This window comes from Camelina sativa, chromosome 16 (genome assembly GCF_030686135.1).
Source record: "Camelina sativa cultivar CO46 ecotype springtype chromosome 16, ASM3068613v1".
Classification (NCBI taxonomy): Eukaryota; Viridiplantae; Streptophyta; class Magnoliopsida; order Brassicales; family Brassicaceae; genus Camelina; species Camelina sativa.
The window spans coordinates 3,011,394-3,035,127 of record NC_141895.1 but is presented as its reverse complement, the minus strand read 5'-3'; the positions used below and the strand labels follow the sequence as shown (position 1 = coordinate 3,035,127).

The 23,734-nt window shown below is 37.6% G+C and overlaps 3 protein-coding genes and 1 long non-coding RNA gene across 8 annotated transcripts; 1 reads left to right on the top strand and 3 right to left on the bottom strand.

Moving 5' to 3' along the window:
• Nucleotides 1-494: 494 nt before the first annotated feature.
• LOC104749570 (inositol diphosphatase DSP2-like) lies at nucleotides 495-4,106 on the top strand. The gene is made up of 6 exons (XM_010471223.3): nucleotides 495-1,032; nucleotides 1,141-1,240; nucleotides 1,418-1,513; nucleotides 3,277-3,334; nucleotides 3,427-3,470; nucleotides 3,569-4,106. The coding sequence occupies exons 1-6, from the start codon at nucleotides 743-745 to the stop codon at nucleotides 3,752-3,754; spliced, it is 774 nt and encodes a 257-aa protein (XP_010469525.1). The 5' UTR covers nucleotides 495-742; the 3' UTR covers nucleotides 3,755-4,106.
• Nucleotides 4,107-4,340: 234 nt separating this feature from the next.
• LOC147925070 (uncharacterized) lies at nucleotides 4,341-5,052 on the bottom strand. Its single transcript, XM_087490220.1, has one exon. The coding sequence runs from the start codon at nucleotides 4,908-4,910 to the stop codon at nucleotides 4,443-4,445; it is 468 nt and encodes a 155-aa protein (XP_087346346.1). The 5' UTR covers nucleotides 4,911-5,052; the 3' UTR covers nucleotides 4,341-4,442.
• Nucleotides 5,053-10,953: 5,901 nt separating this feature from the next.
• Nucleotides 10,954-11,562, bottom strand: LOC147925069 (uncharacterized). Its single transcript, XM_087492473.1, has one exon. It carries the CDS (start codon nucleotides 11,560-11,562, stop codon nucleotides 10,954-10,956), a length of 609 nt encoding a protein of 202 aa, XP_087348599.1.
• A 994-nt stretch (nucleotides 11,563-12,556) lies between these two features.
• On the bottom strand, nucleotides 12,557-21,568 carry LOC109129411 (uncharacterized). 5 transcript variants are annotated; one of them, XR_015584513.1, is made up of 7 exons: nucleotides 21,281-21,416; nucleotides 20,998-21,081; nucleotides 20,800-20,904; nucleotides 19,347-19,696; nucleotides 13,007-13,080; nucleotides 12,805-12,912; nucleotides 12,557-12,718 (listed from the first exon to the last, which is right to left on the bottom strand). It is a non-coding gene; the product is annotated as an uncharacterized LOC109129411 (long non-coding RNA). The 5 variants fall into 5 exon arrangements; XR_002035736.2 differs by having other exon boundaries at nucleotides 12,557-12,734; nucleotides 20,998-21,568; XR_015584514.1 differs by lacking the exon at nucleotides 19,347-19,696 and having other exon boundaries at nucleotides 21,281-21,544.
• Between the last annotated feature and the right edge of the window lie 2,166 nt (nucleotides 21,569-23,734).

Sequence of the window (23,734 nt, the reverse complement as noted above, 5' to 3'; positions counted from 1 at the left end):
GCATGTTATTGACACAGAATATCTAAAAAAATGTTTGACTGATGGGATACAACTATGAAAAAAACATTAATTCTTATTTGGTGTATTTTTATTTATTTCTTACAATCTAACATACATTTAATTTAATTACAAACCACGATAATTAAATGTTTTAATCTACTCGAATCATACTCATATAACCCGATATGGTGTAATATCCAAAGTAGATTGCAATGAAAGAAGAAGAAAAAAAAACTTATACTAGTTTGTTATTTGTGAATATTTTTTTGGGTTGAAAAAGATTTGTGGTTTTTCGAATTAGCTTATCTCTATTTTTGTATTTTTATACGTATCCTCATACGTCGATCCACCACTATGGCTTTCCTTCAACTTAATAAAGTCGTATTTTCACTTTCACTATCTTATTCCAAAAAAATAAGAATTTAATTGGTGCATTAAATATTTTAGAAAAAATAATTGATTGAAAACGCAAGTCTCGTTCATCTCCTCCAAATGTTCTTTTCTTTCTCTTTATTTTTTTTTTCTCTATCCATTTCTCTAAAAGTCCAAGAGCGACAACATAAAAGTTTCTCTCTCTACAATGGCGTGTCTATATAAAGCAAGGTCGTCGATTCATAACGACCATCTCCATTACTTCTCCATAACCTTACAAGAAACTAAAACAGGATAAGGTCTTCAGATTCAACACTCCAAGAAACCTCCCAATCGAACTAGCTAGTTTAGATTATTTCTTCGCTCGAGGATGAAACTGATTGAGAAGACGATGAACAAGACCAAGTTTATGACTATGGAAGAGGAGGAGGAAGACAGAGGTGAGGGTTTCCACAAGATCGAGGTAGCTATGATTGACCGGAGCAACTTATCTCCGCCGCCAGCTGCTGGTGCTACTGCTACTGCACCATTGCGTGAGGTTTCCGGCGACCTGATTCCACCGTTGAACTTTGCGATGGTCGATAACGGTATCTTCCGGTCTGGTTTCCCGGACACAGCGAACTTCCCCTTCATCAAGAGTCTTGGCCTTCGCTCAATCATGTAAGCTCCCAAGAACTTTGATCAAATTGACTCTTATATTGAAAACGTTGTAATTGTTGATTTTAGGTTATTGTGTGTTTGTTTGTGTTATGTGGGAAATGTGCGAAGATCTTTGTGTCCAGAGCCGTATCCGGAGAACAACATGCAGTTCCTCAAATCCAATGGAATTAGTCTTTTCCAGTTTGGCATTGACGGCTCCAAGTCCAAGGTGTGTGTCTTTTTTATTTCATATGCACTCTCTCTGTTCATAAATGTCCATTTCTAATTGCTTCATCACTGTCTTGTTCTGTAATTCTCTTAACTTTGAGGCTTCAAAACATGAATTCATAAAGGGGAGTCTCAAAATTGGAAGTTTCTTATCTATTTGGATATCTTGAATTTGCAGTGTCTGCCCGGATTAGAGAACGAGGTTTGGTTGCATATTTGGGGTTCTAAGCATCACAAAGAGGGTTCCTATACAAATGGAAATTCGAAAACTTCGGTATTATTCTGAATACTATTTCGACTTCTAGTCACGCATTGAATTGCTTAGTATAATGTTGCCTAATTGTTCTTTAAGCATGCATGTCTCTCTAAGTTTCATGTTTCCTTAGGAGTAGTAATTTGCTTAGGTGTGTTATGATTTAGACAAGAAGAATGGCATTTCATGTATGGGATTTTCTTTTTGTCTTGGACTTAACCATTCAAGAGGTTATTCTAATCCATATTTTTATACATGAGACCGCCCAAGAAAAAGCGTACACCATTCTTTAATGCTTTATTGAAGGATGCTTTTCTTGGCTCTGTCCGTTACCATTGACTCCATGGCCCCACTGTTTGTTTGCTTGCCCTTCATCAACTAATACCACTTGGTTCTGTATATAAAAATTTAGATAATATAATGGGCTGCGTCAAAGAAATAAATACTTAGCTGCCTTGCATATACAACAAGTATATTGTCAGAGATCCACTACTCGAAAGTTTTACTTTCCTTTGTGTTTCTATTGATACTGTTTTCTTGGTTCATATTAGTTGTGTGTGCACTTTAATGCATGAATGGTATCTTATGTAATCTTAAATTAAATAGGAAAAGTAAAAAGTGTTTCTTTGTGGTTGTACAAGTTGTAGTTGAAGTAGAAAATGTACCTCAGCTTTTTTTGGGTTTTGGTGGTGAAATTAAACTTTGTGGATAGTGACTTGTCGTCAATGTGTTAATGGTAAAAGTATCCACATATCAACTGGTAGGTATAGTACCTACATCAAGCTGGAAATAAGTGTGAAAGTGATAGATTGTTAATTTATATGGCAGTTACTAGTTACTGTTGTTAATACCTAACTACATACATATGTTATTGCTTTAGTATGTTTTAGTGGCTCATGTTTGGATGGAATGACTTTTCGTTTAAGGAAATTGTTGGTATATATAAGCTAAGGGAGGTAATAACCAAACTTGAGCGTAGAGCGGTGAACTAGTTACCTTTAACGCCAAATGTATAATCCATAACTTTTGATATTTCAAATGCAGCCATAAGAGAAGCCAACCAAACATGCATGCCACATAGTTTATCTTTTCTTTGAAAAAGAACATGTTACTTTAGTTGAACAAGAGAGTTTGTACAACTTGTGATGGGGCGGCTAGTTTTATTTTATCTATATTGCTTTATTATACTCGGAAAGAGAAGACTGAAAGTAATATAATTGTGCTGATTTGCTGTTGTGGTATTGATCGTTCTCTTTCCCGCAAATTCACCCTTGTGTTGTCAATTATGTTCATATATATGAATATATGATAGTTTTTTCAACTTTTTTTCTCTTTAGACTAAACATGGTAAAGTGGCTTTTATCTTCTTCTTAGAATGATTTGACGAGAAGTGTAATGAATATTCCACACTCATATTTTGTTTGTTGTGTCTCTCTAGTTTAAGATCTGCTTATTGGCTGAGATTCTATATGTTGGGTGTGACAACTCTCTAGTCTTCATAGGAAGTCATTTTCCTTTTCATTATTGGGTGCTTTTCATGGCCCTCTTTGATATTGTGTATATTTTTTTGCTGTGCCTAACTTTCAATAATAGGATGATAAAATATACTCCACAGCTCTTTTACTGTATAGTTCTTTTTATCAATTTCGGTCTCTAAGAATGAATATAGTCGACACATTGAACATGTCAGTATGTCACATCATAATTTGGATTCTTTTTTTTACTGGTTTGTGAGTTACTAATGACTTGCCAAGGAACTAACAGTGTGATCCTCATTTTTGCAGGAGCCATTTGTAGATATCCTAGATCATAAAATCCGTGAAGCACTTAAAGTCCTTCTTGGTATAAATCATAGAAGCCCTAGAAGAAACTTATGTCTAGCTTATGTGTATAAATCTTCTAATCTTGTCTTCTTCTTCTTTTATAATCCGTAGATGAGAAGAACCATCCACTTTTGATTCATTGCAAACGAGGCAAGGTACGTAAAAATTTGTGAATATTAAAAAGGGTAAAATCGTCTTAGTCGATGAGTTTCATTTCTTTGTTTGACACAAGACATGGCTATGATCATTGCAGCATAGAACCGGGTGTCTTGTTGGATGCATGAGGAAACTCCAGAAATGGTGCTTGACATCGATATTTGACGAGTATCAGCGATTTGCAGCGGCTAAAGCTAGAGTATCGGATCAAAGGTTCATGGAGTTGTTCGACGTTTCAAACTTGAAGCACATTCCAATGTCATTCTCTTGCACCAGTAGGTAAAATGAAAAACGTGAAGATTATTTGATCAATCGGTCAGTCCCTTGTTTTTCTCTACATAGTTGATTGAATAACAAAAGGAGAGGAGAGATTATAAGTTAACCAGAGGAATCATCATATATATTCTTCTGGTTTTTGTTTTCTTTTCTTTTTCTCCTGAATTATATATAGATATAAAAAATAACAATAATAATTGGAAGAAGAAGAAGAAGAATAGATTCCTTTTCTTGTGATTCTTTGTAAGCTAATAATGTAATCGATATATCTATATGTTCTCGAGTCAGTGTAATCATTTAGCTAGATAAATAATTATATAGACATTTATATATTTATATAAACAGAAATGTTCACTATATATATATTCGGAAGAAAGTCCAAAACCATGCCATTTGTAATCATGTGCTCATCTTTCTTCTTTCTCTGTTGCAAACTACCGAATCTTTGTTTTTGAAAGTGATATTATCGTTTCCTTTTGGGTCAAAAACACACTTCATTCAAAAGTTAAACGAATACATTATTTGTGTCATACTGTCATCTATCCGAAAAACCTAAGTGTTGCTGATGAAAGAAAAATATATATAAAGACAAACATTAGTGTATAAGTTTTCTTTGGGAGGAACTAAAACAGAACTAAGTTGTCCGAACGAACGAGATAAGACAAACAAACAATTAGGTTTTTTAATACGAGATCTCATTCATCATCAGTATCCTCATCATCATGATGATAACATGAAGCTATCACTTGACTAAACTGAATTTTAAGACCAACTGGTTTCGTAGACCGATGACACGTATACGAGTACCAAATCTCACCTCGATGAGTAACATCCGAGTTAATCCGAGTCCACTCATTCTGTTCACCGTTTCCGACAGGCCACATGAGGTTAACGTCAGTCACGATACCAGTCTGTTCAGCTACTTCTTCAATCCCGTAATACTCGCAGTGTTTGAAAATCACAGACATTGCATCTGGTAATGGACGGCGAGGATGAAATCTCGATGTAGGGAACGGTTCGATCTCGTCGTCGGTTGGGTAAAGAAAGTTCCGATTAGCTTCGCTGACTGAAGGAACACCTCTCACGGCGACGGAACCGTGTCCCGTGTGAAGAATCGAGCTCAACGGAACAGACTCGTTGAAGTATCTGGAGTAGTTTTGCATAACGTTCGATGCGAAATAGAACCAAATGGTTTGAGAGTCACCGAGTTGGTTCTTGAAACCGAGGAGGTTCTCGATCGAGGTGAAACTGTGAAAGGAGCCTCGGCGGCTGAGGCGTTGACACGTGTGAATCCGGTGCCGGAGAAGACGTAGATCCAGAAGGCACGAGCGTGGTCATAGTTAGTCGCAGATTCCGAGGACGTGGAACAGCATTTGAGCGTCGGGGACGAAAGAGTTGAAGCGTGGGCGATGGACGGTGACGAAGGGTGTACTTGCACCGATCACGAGCAAGGCCGAGACGGCGGTGATGTCTGTTGTGACGGTGGGGTTAGGCCGTTAGGGGTTTTAGGTATTGGGCCTCGGAGTGTCCTATCGCGGCGGGAGGTGATGGGAAGCATTTGTAGACGGCGGAGTGATTGACTAGCCGGTGAACTCACCACGACCAGTATATATATATATGGGCTTGTTAATCACTTCATTAAGCTAATTGGACTTGTATTGGGCTTGTCACGTAGATGGTTCAATAATCTTTATTAGCTAAATTGGATACATTTTACTTTTTAAATATGAAAGATGTATAAGAACACAAATTATAAAGAATAACTCTCTTTATTAATACTAAAGAAAATAACTCAAAACTTTGGTTTCTCTCTTTCTCTCAAACTCAATCTCTCAATCCATAAGTTATGCTATAACCTAGCATCTCCTTATATATAAAACTCCTAAGTATATTTCCTATTCTTAATAGGAAAACTTCCTCTTCTTTAACTTCCTATTATATTTAGATAGTTCCTAAATATAATCTCTAATTTTTATTTCTTGGTTAGCTTGATCTCCAAGCTCACTCCAACATTCTCCCCTTTAAACTTGAAATATTTTGCTAAATCTTAAACTCCTATGAACTCTCTCATTTCCTTGAACTTATTCCTTCCAAGTGCTTTAGTAAGTATATCAGCATTTTGTTCATTCCCTGGTACATCCTCAACTCCCAACTGTCCGTTCTCTATGCATTCTCTTATGAAGTGATATCGCATGTGATTGTGTTTACTTCGACCGTGAAACACCGGATTCTTTGTGAGTGCAATAGCCGACTTATTATCCAATAGAATTGTCACCTTTTCAGTTGGAGCACCTGTAATCTTACCAAGAAAATCTTGAATCCAGATTGCTTGCTTTGCTGCTTCAGTGGCTGCCATAAACTCAGCCTCGCATGAAGACATCACCACAATATCCTTTTTTTGTATGCACCAAGTAATTGGACTTTCTCCAAGATAGAATATGTGTCCCGCCGTGCTTCTACCATCATCTGGATCAACATTGTGACTTGAATTACTATATCCTACAAGACTTGGTATTTTGTCACACCGCGTGAAGGTTATACCCAAGGTAGTAGTGTGTTTCAAGTATTTCAAACACTGTCTCATAGCATCACCATGTGGAGCTCTGGGACTATGCATGTACCTACTTAGAACACTCACACAATAGGACATATCTGGTCTTGTATGAAGCAAGTATCGAAGACAGCCAACATTCTTTCTAAAATTAGTAGCATCAATCTCTCTATCTCCTTTGGCTTTTGATAGTTGGAGACCTTCTTCCATGGGTGAATAAACCGGATTACAGTCCCTTAGTCCTGCTTCCTCCAAGATATTGAGTGCATACCGTCGCTGGTTTAGTGTTATGCCTTTGCTATGCTGATCTACTTCGATTCCAAGATAATATGTAAGCTTCCCGAAATCACTCATCTCAAACTTTGTGGCCATCTCCTCTTTAAACATGTTAATGCGATATGGATCATTTCCGGTGACAAATAAGTCATCGACTGCAATGACAAGAAGACCTCCTTGTTCCTCCTTTCGATACACAGATGGCTCGTTAGATCACTTGATGAACTTCAGTTCTGTAAGAATGTGATTCAACTTGTTATTCCATGCTCTAGGGGCTTGTTGCAGACCATACAAAGCTTTGTTTAATTTATAAACCTTGTTCTCACTTCCTTTCTTCTCAAAACCCTCCGGTTGCGTTACATACACTGTTTCGCTTAGTTCTCCATGGAGAAACGCTCTTTTAACATCCAGATGATGAATTTCCCAGCCATGAGACGCTGCAAGGTTGATAAGTAGTTGTATGGTTTCTATTCTAGCTACTGGAGCAAACACTTCCTCAAAGTCTACACCATATTGTTGTACATACCCTTTTGCAACAAGCCGAGCCTTGTATTTATTTATACTTCCATCTGAGTACCTTTTGAGTTTGAAGACCCACTTAAGTCCAATCGTTTTTGCCCCAACCGACAAGTCTACTAAATTCCAAGTATTCAACTTCTCAATGGAGCTAATCTCATCTTCACACGCCAACATCCATTCCCTTATCTCCTTAGCTTCATAGAAATTCCTTGGCTCATTGTTTAAAAATAGCAGTAATATCTCTCCTTCTTCTTCAGCTAGTAGAACATAATCCTGAAGGTACTTGGGTTTGTTGCTCTGCCTCTGTGATTTCCTCAGTACTGGTGGTGACTGGTGTTCTTCTTCAGTCTCAGGTTCTCTAACTCTTGCGTCTTCTCCATTGTTTATAGGCTCAACACTCCTATCTGAATCTGCACTTTCACCCTCATCGTGACTCTCGTTTCCATCCCCATAACTCTGTTTCTCAAAATTCTCCCTTGCTTCTTCAATACCATGATTACCGAACTCACCAAGAGTGATGCTGAAATTTCCGTCACTACTCTGTTCTCTACTATCCTTCCTCCAATTCCACCCTTTTGTTTCATCAAAAATCACATCACGACTTACGATGATCTTTCGAGATTGAGGATCAAAAAGTCGGTAAGCTTTGGTTCCCGGTTCCGTACCCAGATGAACAAGCATCTTTGATCTTTCATTCTTTAATAATGGCCTGTCAATCTTTGCATCCCAAAAATTCTTAGATGATCAATCTTGGGTTTCTTAGCCCTGAAAGCGTCATACGGAGTTGTATCCTTGAGTGCTCTTGTAGCAATTCTGTTCAAAAGATAGGTAGAATGGCGAACTGCTTCTCCCCACAAGTAGTTAGGTACATGCATATGCTTTAGGATGCTTCTTTTCATCCATCAATGTCCTGTTGCGTCTCTCGACCACACCGTTTTGTTGTGGAGAATATGGAGCAGTGAGATGTCGTAGTATACCACCAGATTCGCAAAATGAATTGAATTCTTGTGACACAAACTCTCCTCCTCTATCTGTTCGGAAGACTTTGACGGTAGCACCTGACTCATGTTCCACTAAGTGCTTGAAGTTTCTAAAATTTCTCAAATGCTTCACTCTTTTCTCTGAGAAGGATTGTCCACATATACCTGGAATGGTCATCGATGAGCACAAAGATATATCTCTTGCGTGCGGCTGTACTCGGTGTTATGGGGCCACACAAGTCACCATGGACAAGCTCAAGGATCCTATTTGCTCGAAAATCTGAATTGTAATAACAAAAATAATCAAAAATTAGTTTTTTTTTTAGTGACAAAACTCAGACGCTAGTCGGACGCTCGATGACCTAGAGTCTAGCCGAAAAATCAGATTATGAACAGATCTTTTTCTGAATGTCTCTTCTATTCATGAGAGATTTGATTCTTGATCGTGTTTCAACACGACTTGTACCTGATGTTTTTGGGATAAGGTTTAACCTTTAACAACATGAGTTGTACCACTAGAATTACCCATATACCCCAGTTGTCATTCCTAGTTTTTCCCCAATAAATTTTAGCGTGAGCTAGTTTTATTTTAGACCATTGTTCTTATTTGTACCTACAATTAGCCATAATGCTTAATGTAATGTTTTCGTGCTTTGCGTAGAGAAATGTATGTTGTGGGGTGATGTGGTCATCAAATATGGATATAACAGACTCTCAAAGATTCATGCCCAAGTTGTCTAGATACAAATAACCAATCTCCATCAATAATGACTGATCAAATCACTCAAAATTAATTATAAATTGATTGATGTAATTAATTTGATTTATTTGGTATTTATGTTAATGATTTGTAAACTTAGCCTATATAAGCTTCATTCTCATCTATTGCAAAAATATATATAGATTTTTGAAAAATAAAAAGAGAATTTCTCACTTTTAATGATTAGGCTTTGTTTTGCTTGTCTTTTATATTGTGTGTGATTCCTTTACAAAACAAGTATAATCTTTGGTGAGGTTATTGGTTCTATGATTTTAATGAATTTGGAAATCCAAACAAAAATCATATTTTATTCAATCATTGATTTTAAAATACTTATCAAAATTATGTGTTCTCGGTTATATGATTTACAAATTCTTATTAAAATCCTATGTTATTCATTTAATGATTTGTTTTTGAATTTCAAATTCAATATTATGTTTTAAATGAATTTGAATGGATTTGTAAGTGTAAAATAGAAGAATTCAAATCCAATCCAAGGATAAAACATGTTATTTCGAAATCCATATGTTTTGATTTACATTATTTACAATTCTATATAGATTTAGAAATCACATCTCCGATAACAACCTCTTTATCTATGTGAACTTTTTGTGCGAAATTTGACAAGCCGATATTACAAGATCAAAGCCCTACAAACAAACCATACAAACAAATCTTTCTTACCTTGAAAGACATCAATATCATCATTATCGCCATTATTATATCAGAAATCAAATAAATCCCCACTATGATCTGCATTAAACAAAAACAAAAAATTACTGATTTTTTAAAAATAAAACCCTAATTCCATCAAACTATGATTAGAGAGTCAAGAAGTATCTTCTTATACTTAATTATTCCTATACCCAAGTTGCCTAAATGATAATTTGAATCTTTGTCGCAAAAAACTTGAATTTTTATTACCATTAGTGTCCACATTCCCATGAATACGTGATGACGAGGATGATTAATGGGCGCAGCCTTTTCCTTGTTGTTCTTCCCATTGCGATCAAAAAGAGAATGATGACAAATTGAAGCTTTTTGAGAACGAGAGAGAGTCAAAATATCGTATTATATAATTTATGAAAGGGGACTGTAGTTCGATTTGGAAAACTACGCTTTTCAATTTTCATATGGAGTCTATTCTTTAACATCTATATTTTTACATATATATGTGTATATATATATATATATATATATATATATATATATATACGCTTATAAATTACCAACTGCACTAGCCAGAAACTCCAACCCCTTATCTGTAAAGAGAGAGAGCGGGACCTCCTTCAGTGTAACCCTAAGCTGAATGGACTTCATTGCCGGCTGAGTTTCCTCTGCATATGGAGACCACTTGTAAACAATCATAGGCAAAGCTATAATGTTCCACATGGCTCTGTTAAGAATTCTCCGTCGCATAGTTTCACTTCTCACTCGAAATTTCAAGGTTGTATCATTCACTTGAATGACATCAATCATCGTTGTTTTATCTCCTAATCGCTAAATCTTATTCACAATCATGTGGACTTTCCCAACATGTGGAGCTTTAGAACCAATGAATTTACCTATCAAAAAATCCTCCCATAACGGCTTCGCACCCGCAAAAACCTCACGCGGCACAACCACTTGCCCGTGCCCATCGACTTCCTCCACCACAAACTTCTGTTTTGTAAACACATGATTCTTAGCAACCTTAACCCATGATTTCTTAGTCACCGGAGCCCCTACAGACTCCTTTGCACCGGTAGTAAAATTTTTACCCTGCATCGCAACCTTCTCAAGCACCTTCTCCACCAAAGCACCATCTTCAACCAAGACCTGCTTCTCAAGAACCATCGGAGCTTGGTCACGCCGAGCGTCCGAGCCTGAGTCGGTCCCCCGTGAACCAGAATCAGCCGCCGCCGGCAGCATACGTGAAGAGAAAGTCAAAAACCCCTAGAAACCCTAGATCGCCTTTCCTTTTTTAGAACTAGTCTCAAAAGCTTAATTTTGTTTAATCAAACTGCATTACATGTTGCAAACAAAAACATTATCAATATCGTTACATAAAAAAAAACAGAAATTAGCAAAAATCATTAAGACCACAAAATAATACATTGAAACCCTAATTAGACTGGTCGTTAATCAACTAGTTTGCGACAGAGAGGGCATGAGCAACCTTGCTGATTATGTAGATCTCTCCACTTATTGAAACAATCGTTATGATAACAATGCAAGCAGTGAGGCATCTGGCAGTAATCCTCGGTTCTAGACAGATCCAGATCTTCCAAACAGATGGCACAAGTACTCTCCAAATTTGTTGCCGACGGAGCAGAGTAACAAGGCACAACGTTGTACACCTTCTCTGTCAGTTTGACAGTACCTGTCATGAATAAAGGTTGTTGTGGCGAGTTAGAACTTTTGCTTCTTTGTCGTAGGGCTTGGACTACAATCTCATTAGCTATGCATTCGGACAAGAGACCATCGTGGAGTTGGCTATGGAGAGTTCGATAGAGGTCCTTAGGCTCGAAGGTTCGGAGTTTCAGAATGAATTTTGAGTCTGGACCTGGTGGAGAATTCCGGTAAGATCCGACACTCTTGATGCTATGATGATCATCGTTCTTCTCTATGATAAACTCCTCCAAGTACCCTCTCTTTACAGTGATTTTTACCGTACTTAATAACCCTAACGACGGATCTTGAGACGTAGCGGCTAGATTAACCTCGAGTCTGATTGATTCAGTATCCATTGTCGGAGTGAAATCAGACCCAAAAAAAAAACTCAGAGACAGAGTGAAAGATGGATGATGAGTCATAAAAGATTAGATGAGATTGTGGAGGTGTAGTGTGTGTTGTGTTATATTTATAGAACCAAAACTCTGTTTATATAATTTATTCTGACTCTTAACGCGTTAATGTAATTTCCTTTTTATAATTCTTCCTTAATTATTCAACCTAACAAAAGGAAAACAGAGTAACTTTCTTGACAGTGTAATTAATTTTGCTACAATAATAGATGAAAATAAAAAGAAAAAAATTACAATGTTCTAAATTGGTTCGGTACGCCTAATGGGAATTTAAAGTTTCTTTCGATCAAAGTCAAAACCAAAACCACTCAAAAAACCTCTTAACCGAAATCTCTCTGATCCTTTGCTTCTGTAAGTTGTGATGATGGATTGTGAGCTCTTGCCTCTCTTTGTATAGAAATTTAAAAGTTAAGACCACCTTTTCTAATTGGAAAGAGGAATTGAATTTTCTTTTCTCTTTTATAAATTGTCTTTCTTGTTCCTTACGAAATGAAGAGGGAAATACAGAACATCGTGTGGGCTTCCATCTTCTATTCTTCCGGATTCTTCTAATGGCTCAGAATTGACCCAGATGGTGCCAACCCGGTTCATGATCCAGGTTCTTTGATCCTCCCTAAGAACTGTTGGATATGGGCTTTGCCCCCCAACATTTATAAGGCCCAAACAGGAGATTCTCAGAAGATTTTGGGCCAAAAGTCTTGGATCAAGCCCAACAGGCCGCAGGGGCAAAATCGTCATTTTACCAGGAGACAGAAGAAACCCTAGGTCAAGGTCCCACTATAAATACCTGATGTCACTGTCGCGTCAGAGGATCCACTTTTTGGGCAATTAGAGAGAGAAGAGCAATTATTTTCGTATTAACTGCGCTTAGCTCCTTGATTGTCATTTTCCGTAAAACCCCCACTTCAATTCACGTTAATAAAAGGACTAGCTCCGATTTATTCCCATTAAGATTCGTATTATTAATATTGTCGGTTTCGTACATCAACAAGAACCTATCATATCCGGTAATTAAAAAGAGAACAAAAAAAAATGAAAAGAATTAAGAATCTGGTTTTGAGTTCTATGCAAGGTGCAATTTCCTTCTAGTTCCGTCTACCTGCAAAACATGATTTCTAACCGGGTATGAGAAACACAGATACGTCAAGTTGAGAAGAACATTGATGACTTTGAGAGAAAACTTACTTTAGGTTAATTGTTCTTACAGACTTGCCTTGTCTTGAGTCTACAGATTCTGGCCTCGTGGTTCGTCTGTGTAGTCTCTCCGTAAAGTCTTGTATGTGACTATAAGTACTGCAAAGAGAAACCAGATCACAAAAATATGTCAGAACTACTCATATAAAAAAATGTAAACGTGCGCGTAAATGTGTGTGGGATAATGCTTTACCTAAGCCGATGTCTGTTACAGGCAGCAAAGAAGGCCACAAAACCGTTCAATATACTCCTGACAGCACGAAAAACCTGAACAATGAAGCAGAACAAACACATTTAGTAATGGATCGAAGTAGCAAAAGATTTAGGATGATACCAATTTCGGTCTCTAAGAATGAATATAGTTGACACATTGAACATGTCACATCATAATTTGGATTCTTTTTTTTCTGGTTTGTGAGTTACTAATGACTTGCCAAGGAACTAACAGTGTGATCCTCATTTTTGCAGGAGCCCTTTGTAGATATCATAGATCATAAAATCCGTGAAGCACTTAAAGTCCTTCTTGGTATAAATCATAGAAGCACTGAAATGCTTTCTCTTATTGAGAAAAGAGCATACTCTAGCTTCTATGTTTATTTTAAAATTAATATACTTCCTATTAATAAGGTAAGATATATTTTGTTTTCCAATTGTATTTAGACGATTTTAAAATAGGAATATTTTCTCAATGAATGTGTACAAGCACAACCGCATATACCCAATATTATTTCCATTTCAAAATTATTTACAAAATCTTTTAAACTTGCTCTACAATGTTTCTTTGCAATTCTTAAATTAAAGACCCTACAATTATAGGAGAATGATATAACTTAAGAACTATTGTGTAATTAGTTATTGCTAAACCCTAGTGCTAAACACTATATATTGTAAAACATTCACATTGTATAATACAAGCTTTCCTTACATGGTATCAGAGCAGCAAAAATCCTAAGACCTAATTTTTTTTTTCCGCCGCATCTCTTCTCTTTCTCGTTCTTTTTCTCTTCTCTTTAGATCTTTTCCATGGCTGCCTCTCCATCTGATGTTATCAATCCTGCCTCTTCATCACAGCTTCACAACATTAATTTGTCCAATGTTACAAAGCTCACCGCTTCAAACTACTTGATGCAGAACCATCAAGTTCATGCTCTGCTTGCTGGTTATGGCCTTGCAGGGTACCTTGATGGTACCATCGTTGCTCCGGACGTCACTGTACGCCAAGGTGAAACCTCGATTCCTAATCCAAAGTATAATCTTTGGAAAAGGCAAGATCAACTCATTGTTGCTAGCCTTCTCGGTGCGATCTCGATCGAGATCCAACCCATGCTCTCTAAGGCTTCCACATCGGCCGAGATCTGGAGCCTTCTGTCCTCTACGTATGCTAAACCAACATGGGGACACATCAAACAGCTTCGGGAACAGATCAAGCAATGGCGAAAGGGTTCCCGTACAGTTGATGAATATGTTCAGGGTTTGGTTGTTCGTTTTGATCAACTTGCCATGCTTGGAAAACCCTATGAACATGAAGAACAAGTTGAGTACCTTCTGCGAGGTCTTCCGGAGGAGTACAAGCCGTTTATTGATCAGATCGATGGTCGCGACACTGCTCCCTCTATGCCTGCCATTCATGAGAAGCTCATCAATTATGAGCTGAAGCTTCAGACGCAAGCTTCTGCATCCTCCGTTGTTCCGGTTACAGCGAATGCTGTGTTTCATAAATCGTCCAACAACAACAACATCTCCTCTCGCCACCAGAATCGTTCCGCTCCTCGCGGCTCACAACACAACGCCTACCGTGGCTCCCAAGGCAAAGGGTATCAGGGACGTTGCCAGTTGTGTGGTGTTTTTGGTCACAGTGCAAGGCGGTGCTCTCAACTACCTTCCGATGGTTCATATCAACCCTCCGGTGGTAACTATCACCAGCCTTCCTCTCCCACGCCGTGGCAACCTTGTGCAAACATGGCCGCTGTTCCACCTTACAATCCCGCGAATTGGATCATGGACTCGGGTGCGACACATCATTTGACGTCCGACCTTTCCAACTTGTCTCTCCATCAGCCATACAACGGCGGTGACGAGGTTCAGATTGTCGATGGCTCAGGTATCAAAATCACACATACTGGTTCTGCCTCCCTTCCCAAACCATCTCGCTCTCTTACTCTCAATGATATTCTATATATTCCGGATGTTCAAAAGAATTTGATATCAGTCTTTCGCCTATGCAATACTAATCAAGTTTCGGTTCATTTCTATCCTGCACTCTTTCAGGTGAGGGATCTGAGCACGGAGGTCAAGTTACTCCAACGCCGAACTAGAAATGAGTTGTATGAGTGGCTGATGAGTGGTGGATCCATTACGGCATTCTCGGTCTCATACTCTCCACCAACAGATTTGAGCTCTTGGCATCTTCGACTTGGGCATCCCTCTTTTCCGGTTATAAAATCTATAGTCTCTCAATTTTCATTACCATTTTCTTCCTCTCCACAAAAACAGTTGTCTTGTTCAGATTGTTTAATTGATAAGAGTCATAAACTCCCATCTTTTACAAACACAATTGTCTCTTCTAAACCTCTTGAATACATCTACACAGATATATGGTCTTCACCCATTCTTTCTTCTGAAAATTTCAAATACTATTTGGTTCTTATTGACCATTTCACAAGATACACCTGGCTCTATCCACTTAAACTTAAATCTCAAGTCAAAGATGTTTTTGTTGCTTTCAAATCATTGGTGGAGAACCGGTTTCAAACTAAGATATGTACGTTATATTCTGATAATGGCGGAGCGTTTATTGCGCTTCGGCCATTTTTGGTGTCGCAAGGAATCTCCCACCTAACCTCTCCACCGCATACACCTAAGCATAACTGATGGAACACGGGTCCTATCCGTACCGCGGTGAGAACCGGTACATTGGTACCATCGCCTAGCAGCTCGCGGAGGAGCATAAAACTTGGTCCGGAACATCAATGTGGTACCAACGAGGCCCAAGGACCATCAAGGGGAGCAAGGCAAGATCATATAGTACGCGTCCCAAGGACATCTATTCAAAAAGCCAAGCTCCAACCTTACACCAATGGCTCATGGCTAGCATCACCAATGAAGAGCCTTGGGTGCGACCAGCTTTGGGAAGCTTGATTTGTGAGTCTTCACCATCACGCTAGCGTGAAGACACCTCTAAGTCATTAGAAGGAGCTGTACTCTTTTTCCTACTTCGGGTTTGTCCCAATGGGTTTACCGAAGGGGTTTTAACGAGGCAGCGAGCTCTAGTGCATCTCCACTTCGTTCCCGCTTGGCTCATGACTTGGAAACTTTCATTAACAAGATAATGGGCCAAGGAAGTGAAGATCCTATCAGCCACGTCCCACTAATGATGTGGCAATCCTATCTCCTTCCTTCCTTTCCTTTATTTTCTTTGAACTCTCTTATGACCGTTGGATGGTCTTTGTTTGCTTTTTACTTTTGCTTTTACTTTATGGCCAAGTGTATGGTTCACATCATGGCCGCGCGTCTAGGGTTTTAGTGTCCCCCTTATGTAAGCTTGCCTATATAAAGGCCTAAACCGTCATTGTAAAAACTAAGACTGGAATATAGAAATTATTGGCCCAAAGATTGGATCTTTGTTCATTCCTCTCTCCCGCTCAAGTCCGGGACTTGGCTCTAGAGAAACCCTAGAAGGTTCAAGAACCGGGTTCATGACCTTCTAGTCCGACCGTATCACGGGCCAAACCATCTCCCGTGTGTCGTCGATTCAATCCACCGTCCATTCATCCCCATCTATCCGAGAGACAAACGAGTCGAGCATCTCCTCGCGAATCTCTCTCCGTCCGTTCTTGTCGTTCCTTGGTCCCGTTTCCTTCCGTACTTCGCTCCATCCGCGGCGTCCATCCGTACGCAGCGTCTGTTCCCATCCGCGTTCCATCCGCTCACTCGTCCATCCGACGCGTCCGTACGTTCGTTTATCGGCCGCGTCCGCCGCGTCCGACCATCCATCCGTACGTCCGCTGTTCCGCGTCCATTCGCGTCCATTCTCGTCCCTAACCGAACCGCTTCTCCGATCCGCTCCGCTGTATCCTCCATCCGTACGTCCGTGAACCACGTCCATAGTCTGGGGTCACATCAATAACGGTGTCGCCAAACGCAAGCATCGCCATGTGGTCGAAACAGGACTTGCTCTACTTAGTCATGCCTCACTTCCACCTACGTATTGGCCTTATGCGTTTGCTACCGCGGTGTATCTGATAAATCGAATGCCAACTGATGTCTTACGTGGGGATACACCTTACCGGTGTTTGTTTAAAACCACTCCCAGTTATCTCAAGCTTCGGATTTTTGGGTGTCAGTGTTATCCTTGGCTTCGTCCTTATCGGCGTCACAAACTCGAGCCAAGATCTACTCCTTGTGTGTTTCTTGGCTACTCGCTAACGCAAAGTGCGTATTTGTGTCTTGATGTTGCTAATGGTCGGCTCTACACCTCTAGACATGAGCAATTTGTCGAGACACATTTTTCGTTTGCTGGCCACACTGCTGCTCATCCACCACCAAAAGATCCACCTCCATCTACTTCTCCCTATTCTAGTTTGATCACGGTACTCCTATCCCCTCCGGTTGCTCTGTCACCAACTCTGGTACCCTCGCCACCGTGCTCAGATCACACCTCGCCATCTCTGATTGCTACCACACCTCCACAGCAGAACAATCATCCAATGCAAACCCGTTCCAAAAATCATATCACCAACCCGAATACAAAGTTCAGCCTCACCGTCTCCAACCATCCTCGCATACCAACGACGCTGGCTCAGGCTTTGAAGGATCGCCGGTGGCGAAATGCGATGGTGGAGGAGATCAATGCTCAGATTCGTGAACACTCATGGGATTTGGAACCTCCTAATCCTGCGCAAAATGTGATCACTTGTAAGTGGATCTTCACTTTAAAGTATAAACCTGATGGATCGATTGACAGCTACAAGGCATGGTTGGTAGCTCGCGGTTTTCATCAACAGTATGGCCTCGACTATTCAGAAACATTTAGTCTGTTAATTAAGATGACAACTATCCAGATAGTCCTTGAAACAATGGTCAAGCGGAACTGGGCTATACATCAAGTTGATATCAACAATGCGTTTCTTCAAGGGACTCTGCAGGACGAGGTATATGTCTCTCTACCGCATGGTTTTTTGGATCGCGACCGTCCACATCATGTATGTCGCCTCCGGAAAGCTTTATACGGTTTAAAACAAGCTCCACGGGCGTGGTATCAGGAGTTACGTTGGTTTCTTGTTGAGTCCGGTTTCAAGGCATCCTTGGCTGACAGTTCCTTCTTCATTTTCAAACATGGCCAGTCATATCTTTATCTGCTAGTCTATGTTGATGATATCATAATTGCCGGACTGCCTCCTTTGGTTAGTGAATTTAATACCTTGTTGGCTCGCCGTTTTTCTCTTAAGGATCTTGGCCCATTGAGTTATTTTTTGGGCATTGAGGCAACAAGAACATCAAAGGGACTGCACTTAATGCAACGGAAGTACATCACCGATCTCCTGGCTAAAACAAACATGCTTACTGCCAAACCAGTTCCTACTCCGATGTCCACTTCCACGAAACTCATTGTGCTCTCCGGTACGCCGTTGGTGGATGTCACGAAATACAAAATGGTGGTTGGGAGCCTTCAATATCTTGCATTTACGCTTCCTGATATTGCCTTTCCGGTAAACCGACTATCTCAGTTCATGCATAAACCAACCAATGAACATTGGCAGGCCGTAAAGAGGGTTCTTCGATATTTGGCTGGAACACGTAACCTTGGTATTTTTCTCAAGAATGATGCTCCGCTCATGGTTCATGCGTTCTCCGATGCCGATTAGGGTCGAGACAAGGCGACTTATGTGTCCACAAATGCGTACATAGTTTACTTTGGTGGCAGTCCTGTCTCGTGGTCTTCGAAGAAACAAAGGAGTGTCTCTCGCTCCTCCACGGAAGCTGAGTACCGTGCCGTTGCGAGCACGGCATCTGAACTACAGTGGATATGTTCTCTATTAACCGAGATGGGTATTAATCTTCCGACAACACCTGTCATCTACTGTGACAATATGGGCGCCACATACCTATGTGCAAACCCTGTTTTTCATTCCAAGATGAAGCATGTAGCTATTGATTATCACTTCGTCCGAGAGCACATTCAATCAGGGACATTGCGGGTTGCTCACATCTCCGGCAATGATCAACTTGCCGACTCCCTCACTAAGCCTTTGTCATCGGCACGTTTTCATGATTTGAATCACAAGATTGGAGTCAAGAATCTGCCTCCATCTTGAAGGGGAGTATAGGAGAGTGATATAACTTAGGGACTATTGTGTAATTAGTTATTGCTAAACCCTAGTGCTAAACACTATATATTGTAACACATTCACATTGTATAATACAAGCTTTCCTTACAACAATCACCTAAACACTATAAATTCTCTTCATTCACATCACCTAAACTCACCAAACTCAACCACATTTTCCTTGAAACAAAAGCAAAGAAACTTAACCTGCTCTAATGGCCGATTCATTTAGAGCACATCCTAGCGAGATGAAAAAAATTTGAAGTCGAAGATGAGGCGAACGCAAGTTCACCAACGCCGTCAAATCTCTTGACTCCACCAACCACGATCAGAGGAGATCGATTGTTATTTTGAAGCGGAGAGGATCTAACCGCCATGAACCAATCTGAGCAACACATCTAACGCAAGCTAAACCATGGGAAAGAGGCACCACTCATACGTAAACGCCGTCTTCAAGCAATCAGGGGAAAGAGAGACGCGACCGACAAGAGGAAGTTGTCGTTGTCAATAGGAGAGCCTCAGTAAATCCAACCCGAAGAAAACAGTACTAAGAAAAACTGTAGGAGATGCAGAGATTGAATGAGCCGAACGAAGAAGACAACCAAAGCCAGAAGCAAACGTGAACACATACATAATTATTTTTAAAGAAATATTCTAATTTGACAAAACAACAAAAATATTTAAAACTAACAAAATAAATTATCTTGATAAAATTGAAAGGTCGAGGATCAAATAATTGGGCGGGTTAGAGCATATTCATTGGTCATACTCATCTTTGTGTCTTAAGCTTTTAATAAGATTAAAAATAATATTAATCGATGTTTTGATCCTCATGCCATTGTTTTAATTTTCCCCCCTCCCATTAGTCATCCTTAAACATGGGTGTCTTATACAAATTTTATTAAAATTGTGTGTTTAAGTATATTTTATAATGTTATAAATGTTGATATATAATGTATACAATATTAGGAAAATAAAACTAGAAGGAGAAAAGAAGGTTGGCTATTCAAGAGGTTGGTAAAGTTTCGAGTTAAACTATAAGAATTGCTATAACCCATAGCCTAATCTATATGAAAGATGGAAAAAAGAAGAATTGGTTTGGTGGAAAGAGAACAATAAGCGGCATATATAGAGTTCAAGCGTTTAAGTGTTTCTAGTGTTTGGTTGTTGTGTTTATGGTAAAGTGGTTAGGTAAGGTTCAAATGTTTGTTGTGTTTAAGTGTGACATAACACACAACTACCTAGCATTGAGTTTAAGCACTTACTCGACAATAAATGCTTAACTATTACAACTACCAAGCAATTAGTGTTTAAAGTGTGACAAAACAAGCTATCAATGTCAACAACCAAACAAGAGTTAAACAAAGACTTACAAGGTAACTAAAACAAGAGGCGGATCAAGACTGTTTTAACTAAGTTTTGTACAATGTAACCGCAATGTTATATGAGGCCAACAACTAAAACCAAAACGTCCACAAAACACAATGTTAGACTTTCTGTGTCTTGTTTATAGTTTTGACAATTTAATTCCCTAAATTTTGTTCTAGCAAGCAATATAATTCAACCAACAACGAAATAAACAGCTTTAATGTTTAATAATCGTAAGCAAAAAGAAGCAAAGCTGAAGCTGAAATAGATACAAGTCTGAGGAATAACAAACCTTCGACTAAGACACCCACTCCAATGGCTTCAGTCCCATCGAAACTTGACATTCGTAGTCTCCAATTCTCCAACTGCAAGTCATTTTATAGCTCTCGCGGATCATCTAAAAATAAACCCGATAAACCTCTCAAAAACAATTCAAACATAGAAGCTCTGAAAATTACAAAATTGGATAAGTAATTTGAGTGAGACTCACCAAAAGCTTTTGCTGCTGTAGACGTCGCCACCGCCATTGGAGCTCATTACTTCTGCTTTACAATCCCAATTTTCAATTTTTTTCCTCACAAATCAAAAGATTAATACCCAAAATTAGCTCTTCAAAACCCAGATTACTCAAAATAGATTCTTGCAAAACAGATTCTACTCAAAACCTATTGAAACAAACAGATTCATATAGAAACCCAGATGTATGCGGACTTGTAGGAACCAAAAATTATTCAGCAATTACTTTGATTGTGTCAACCAAATCAGCTTCTTACCTAACAGAGAAGAACTAAGAGGAATCAAATATCAAAAGAAGACGATGAGGAGCAATCAATTTTTTCTGGAAATCGATGAGATCTTCGATTGGGTTGTGAATCAAGTTTTGGAAAATCTGTTTTGCCTTCAAATTTTCGTTTGTATTGAAGGAGAGAGAAGCTTATGCAGAAATAAAGAAAACAACAAAATAAATAAAAAAAACAAAGGCAACCAATACAATTTTGACTCGTAAAAGGTCTGTGAGTGTCTAATTTGAGTTGTGCAGAGACACAGATCAGCAAAATATCACAAATAAATCTTTTTTTTTTGGTTTTATTATTAAAAAACAAAAAGACATCCTTAGAAGATAACCGATGCGCTTGCTCTTAGAGTTGATATTGGTCCAATATAGGATAAGTTAAATATAAGTGTTATTCTCTTTTGACATGTGTAATTACAATTATATTTTTGTCAAAAAAAAAATTATATTTCTAAATTCATATATACCACATGTTAAATTTTAAAATACTAAAAATGTAATTCATTAATAAATAAATGTAAAATTATAAAGTAATTTTAATACAAAAATAAAAAATCGTAAAAACTAGCATCATATGTGTTCAAATAGAAATGTCCCATAATGATTTGTACTACATCTTACAAATTTTTAACAAAAATAAACAAATACTTATCTCTATTTCAAATTTAAGTCATTTATATTCAGTAATGATTTGTGTTAAGTCTTAAATTTTTAAATATAATTACAATTTTTAATTTATTTTATTCATGTAATTATCTTACAAAATATGAGTTTTGTTATAGTAAAAATACACATACATATAGTTTTCTCAAATTCAACCCACATACACGATATCATCAGATAAATTTTCTACATAATTTTAACTTGCTAAAAAATTAAAATTTTGGCAAATCATATTATAGGGCGGTTTAAAATGTACATAAATATGATTATATAATCTTTTATGGGTGATCCACTAAAACACACAATATTTAAGTCTAATAGAGTTGTTATGCCATTCATAACCCGTACCAAACATAAAAAGTGTAATCCAACTAAAATTAGAAAATCTAAATATTAATTAAAACAAATTATAAAAAAAATGCAACATATATTTGTTATTAAGTTTAATAAAAAATTGTCTCGCGGTATACCGCGGGTTAAAATCTAGTACTTATCAAAATTATGTGTTCTTGGTTATATAATTTACAAATACTTGTTAAAATCCTATGTTATTCATTTAATGATTTGTTTTTGAATTTCAAATTCAATTTTATGTTTCAAATGAATTTGAATGGATTTGAAAGTGTAAAATAGAAGAATTCAAATCCAAATATAAAACATATTATTTTGAAATCCGTATGTTTTGATTTATATTATTTATAATTCTATATAAATTTAGAAATCACATCTCCAATAATAGCCTCTTTATCTATGTGAACTTTTTGTGCGAAATTTGACAAACCAATACAAAAAAATTGCCAAAACACACAAATTATATGAATTTCTTTCTTACCTTGAAAGACATCAATATCATCATTATCGCCATTATTATATCCGAAATCAAGTAAATCCCCACTATGATCTGCATTAAACAAAAATCACCTCCAACCCGTGTGGTGGGACTTTTCTACCTTTACCACTAGACCAAGGCGACTTGGTTAACGTCTATATTTTTACATATATATATATATATATTTATATATGTATATATTCACTTATCGTATTTTAAAGTTCTTATCTTTATTGATGAATTTGATCAATTCCATATTCTTAAATATGTTTCTCCTTGGCAATGTAATATAATGTTTGACTAAGTAAAACCAATACTTTACTCTTTAAGTTCTTAACAATATTAACATATCGATATATATAGATCGGTAGGGTAATCCGTCCATACACTATACATCTATTTTACATCGGTTAGGTTAAAATTTTGTTATATATGATGTTAATTTATTTATTCAAAGCTTAGGAAAGCGCCGGTGAAAATTATATATATATATATATATATATATATTCTTATATTAAGTTGGGTTTTAAAAGTTAGCCGTTAACAAGATTTTAACATTTGTTAAGTTATCAATCTCAGATTTTGACATGTGTATCTTCTAATATAAAGTTAGGTTTTGAAAATTAGCCGTTAACAAGATTTTAACATTTGTCAAGTTATCAATCTCAGATTTTAACATGTGTAAAAGTTAATATTTAATATGAAAAATTTGATTACAACAAAAATAAAATATTTTGTTTTAAAAAATATTAATAATGTAAAAAGATAATTATCAAAAATTACAGAATTTATAATAAAAAATACAAATTTTATTTTAAGATTATAAGGATTATATATATATATAATTCACAAAATTCGAAATTATAATATTATTTAGTTATTTTTTAATTTTAAGTTATTAATTCTACTAAAAATATAGAAAAGGGATTAAGGACAATATAC

Coding starts and splice junctions, on each gene's coding strand:
- LOC104749570 (XM_010471223.3), top strand. CDS start 743: ATGAAACTGATTGAGAAGACGATGAACAAGACCAAGTTTATGACTATG. Junction 1,241..1,417: donor TTGACGGCTCCAAGTCCAAG/GTGTGTGTCTTT, acceptor TTGAATTTGCAG/TGTCTGCCCGGATTAGAGAA. Junction 3,335..3,426: donor AGCACTTAAAGTCCTTCTTG/GTATAAATCATA, acceptor TATAATCCGTAG/ATGAGAAGAACCATCCACTT.
- LOC147925070 (XM_087490220.1), bottom strand. CDS start 4,910: ATGCAAAACTACTCCAGATACTTCAACGAGTCTGTTCCGTTGAGCTCG.
- LOC147925069 (XM_087492473.1), bottom strand. CDS start 11,562: ATGGATACTGAATCAATCAGACTCGAGGTTAATCTAGCCGCTACGTCT.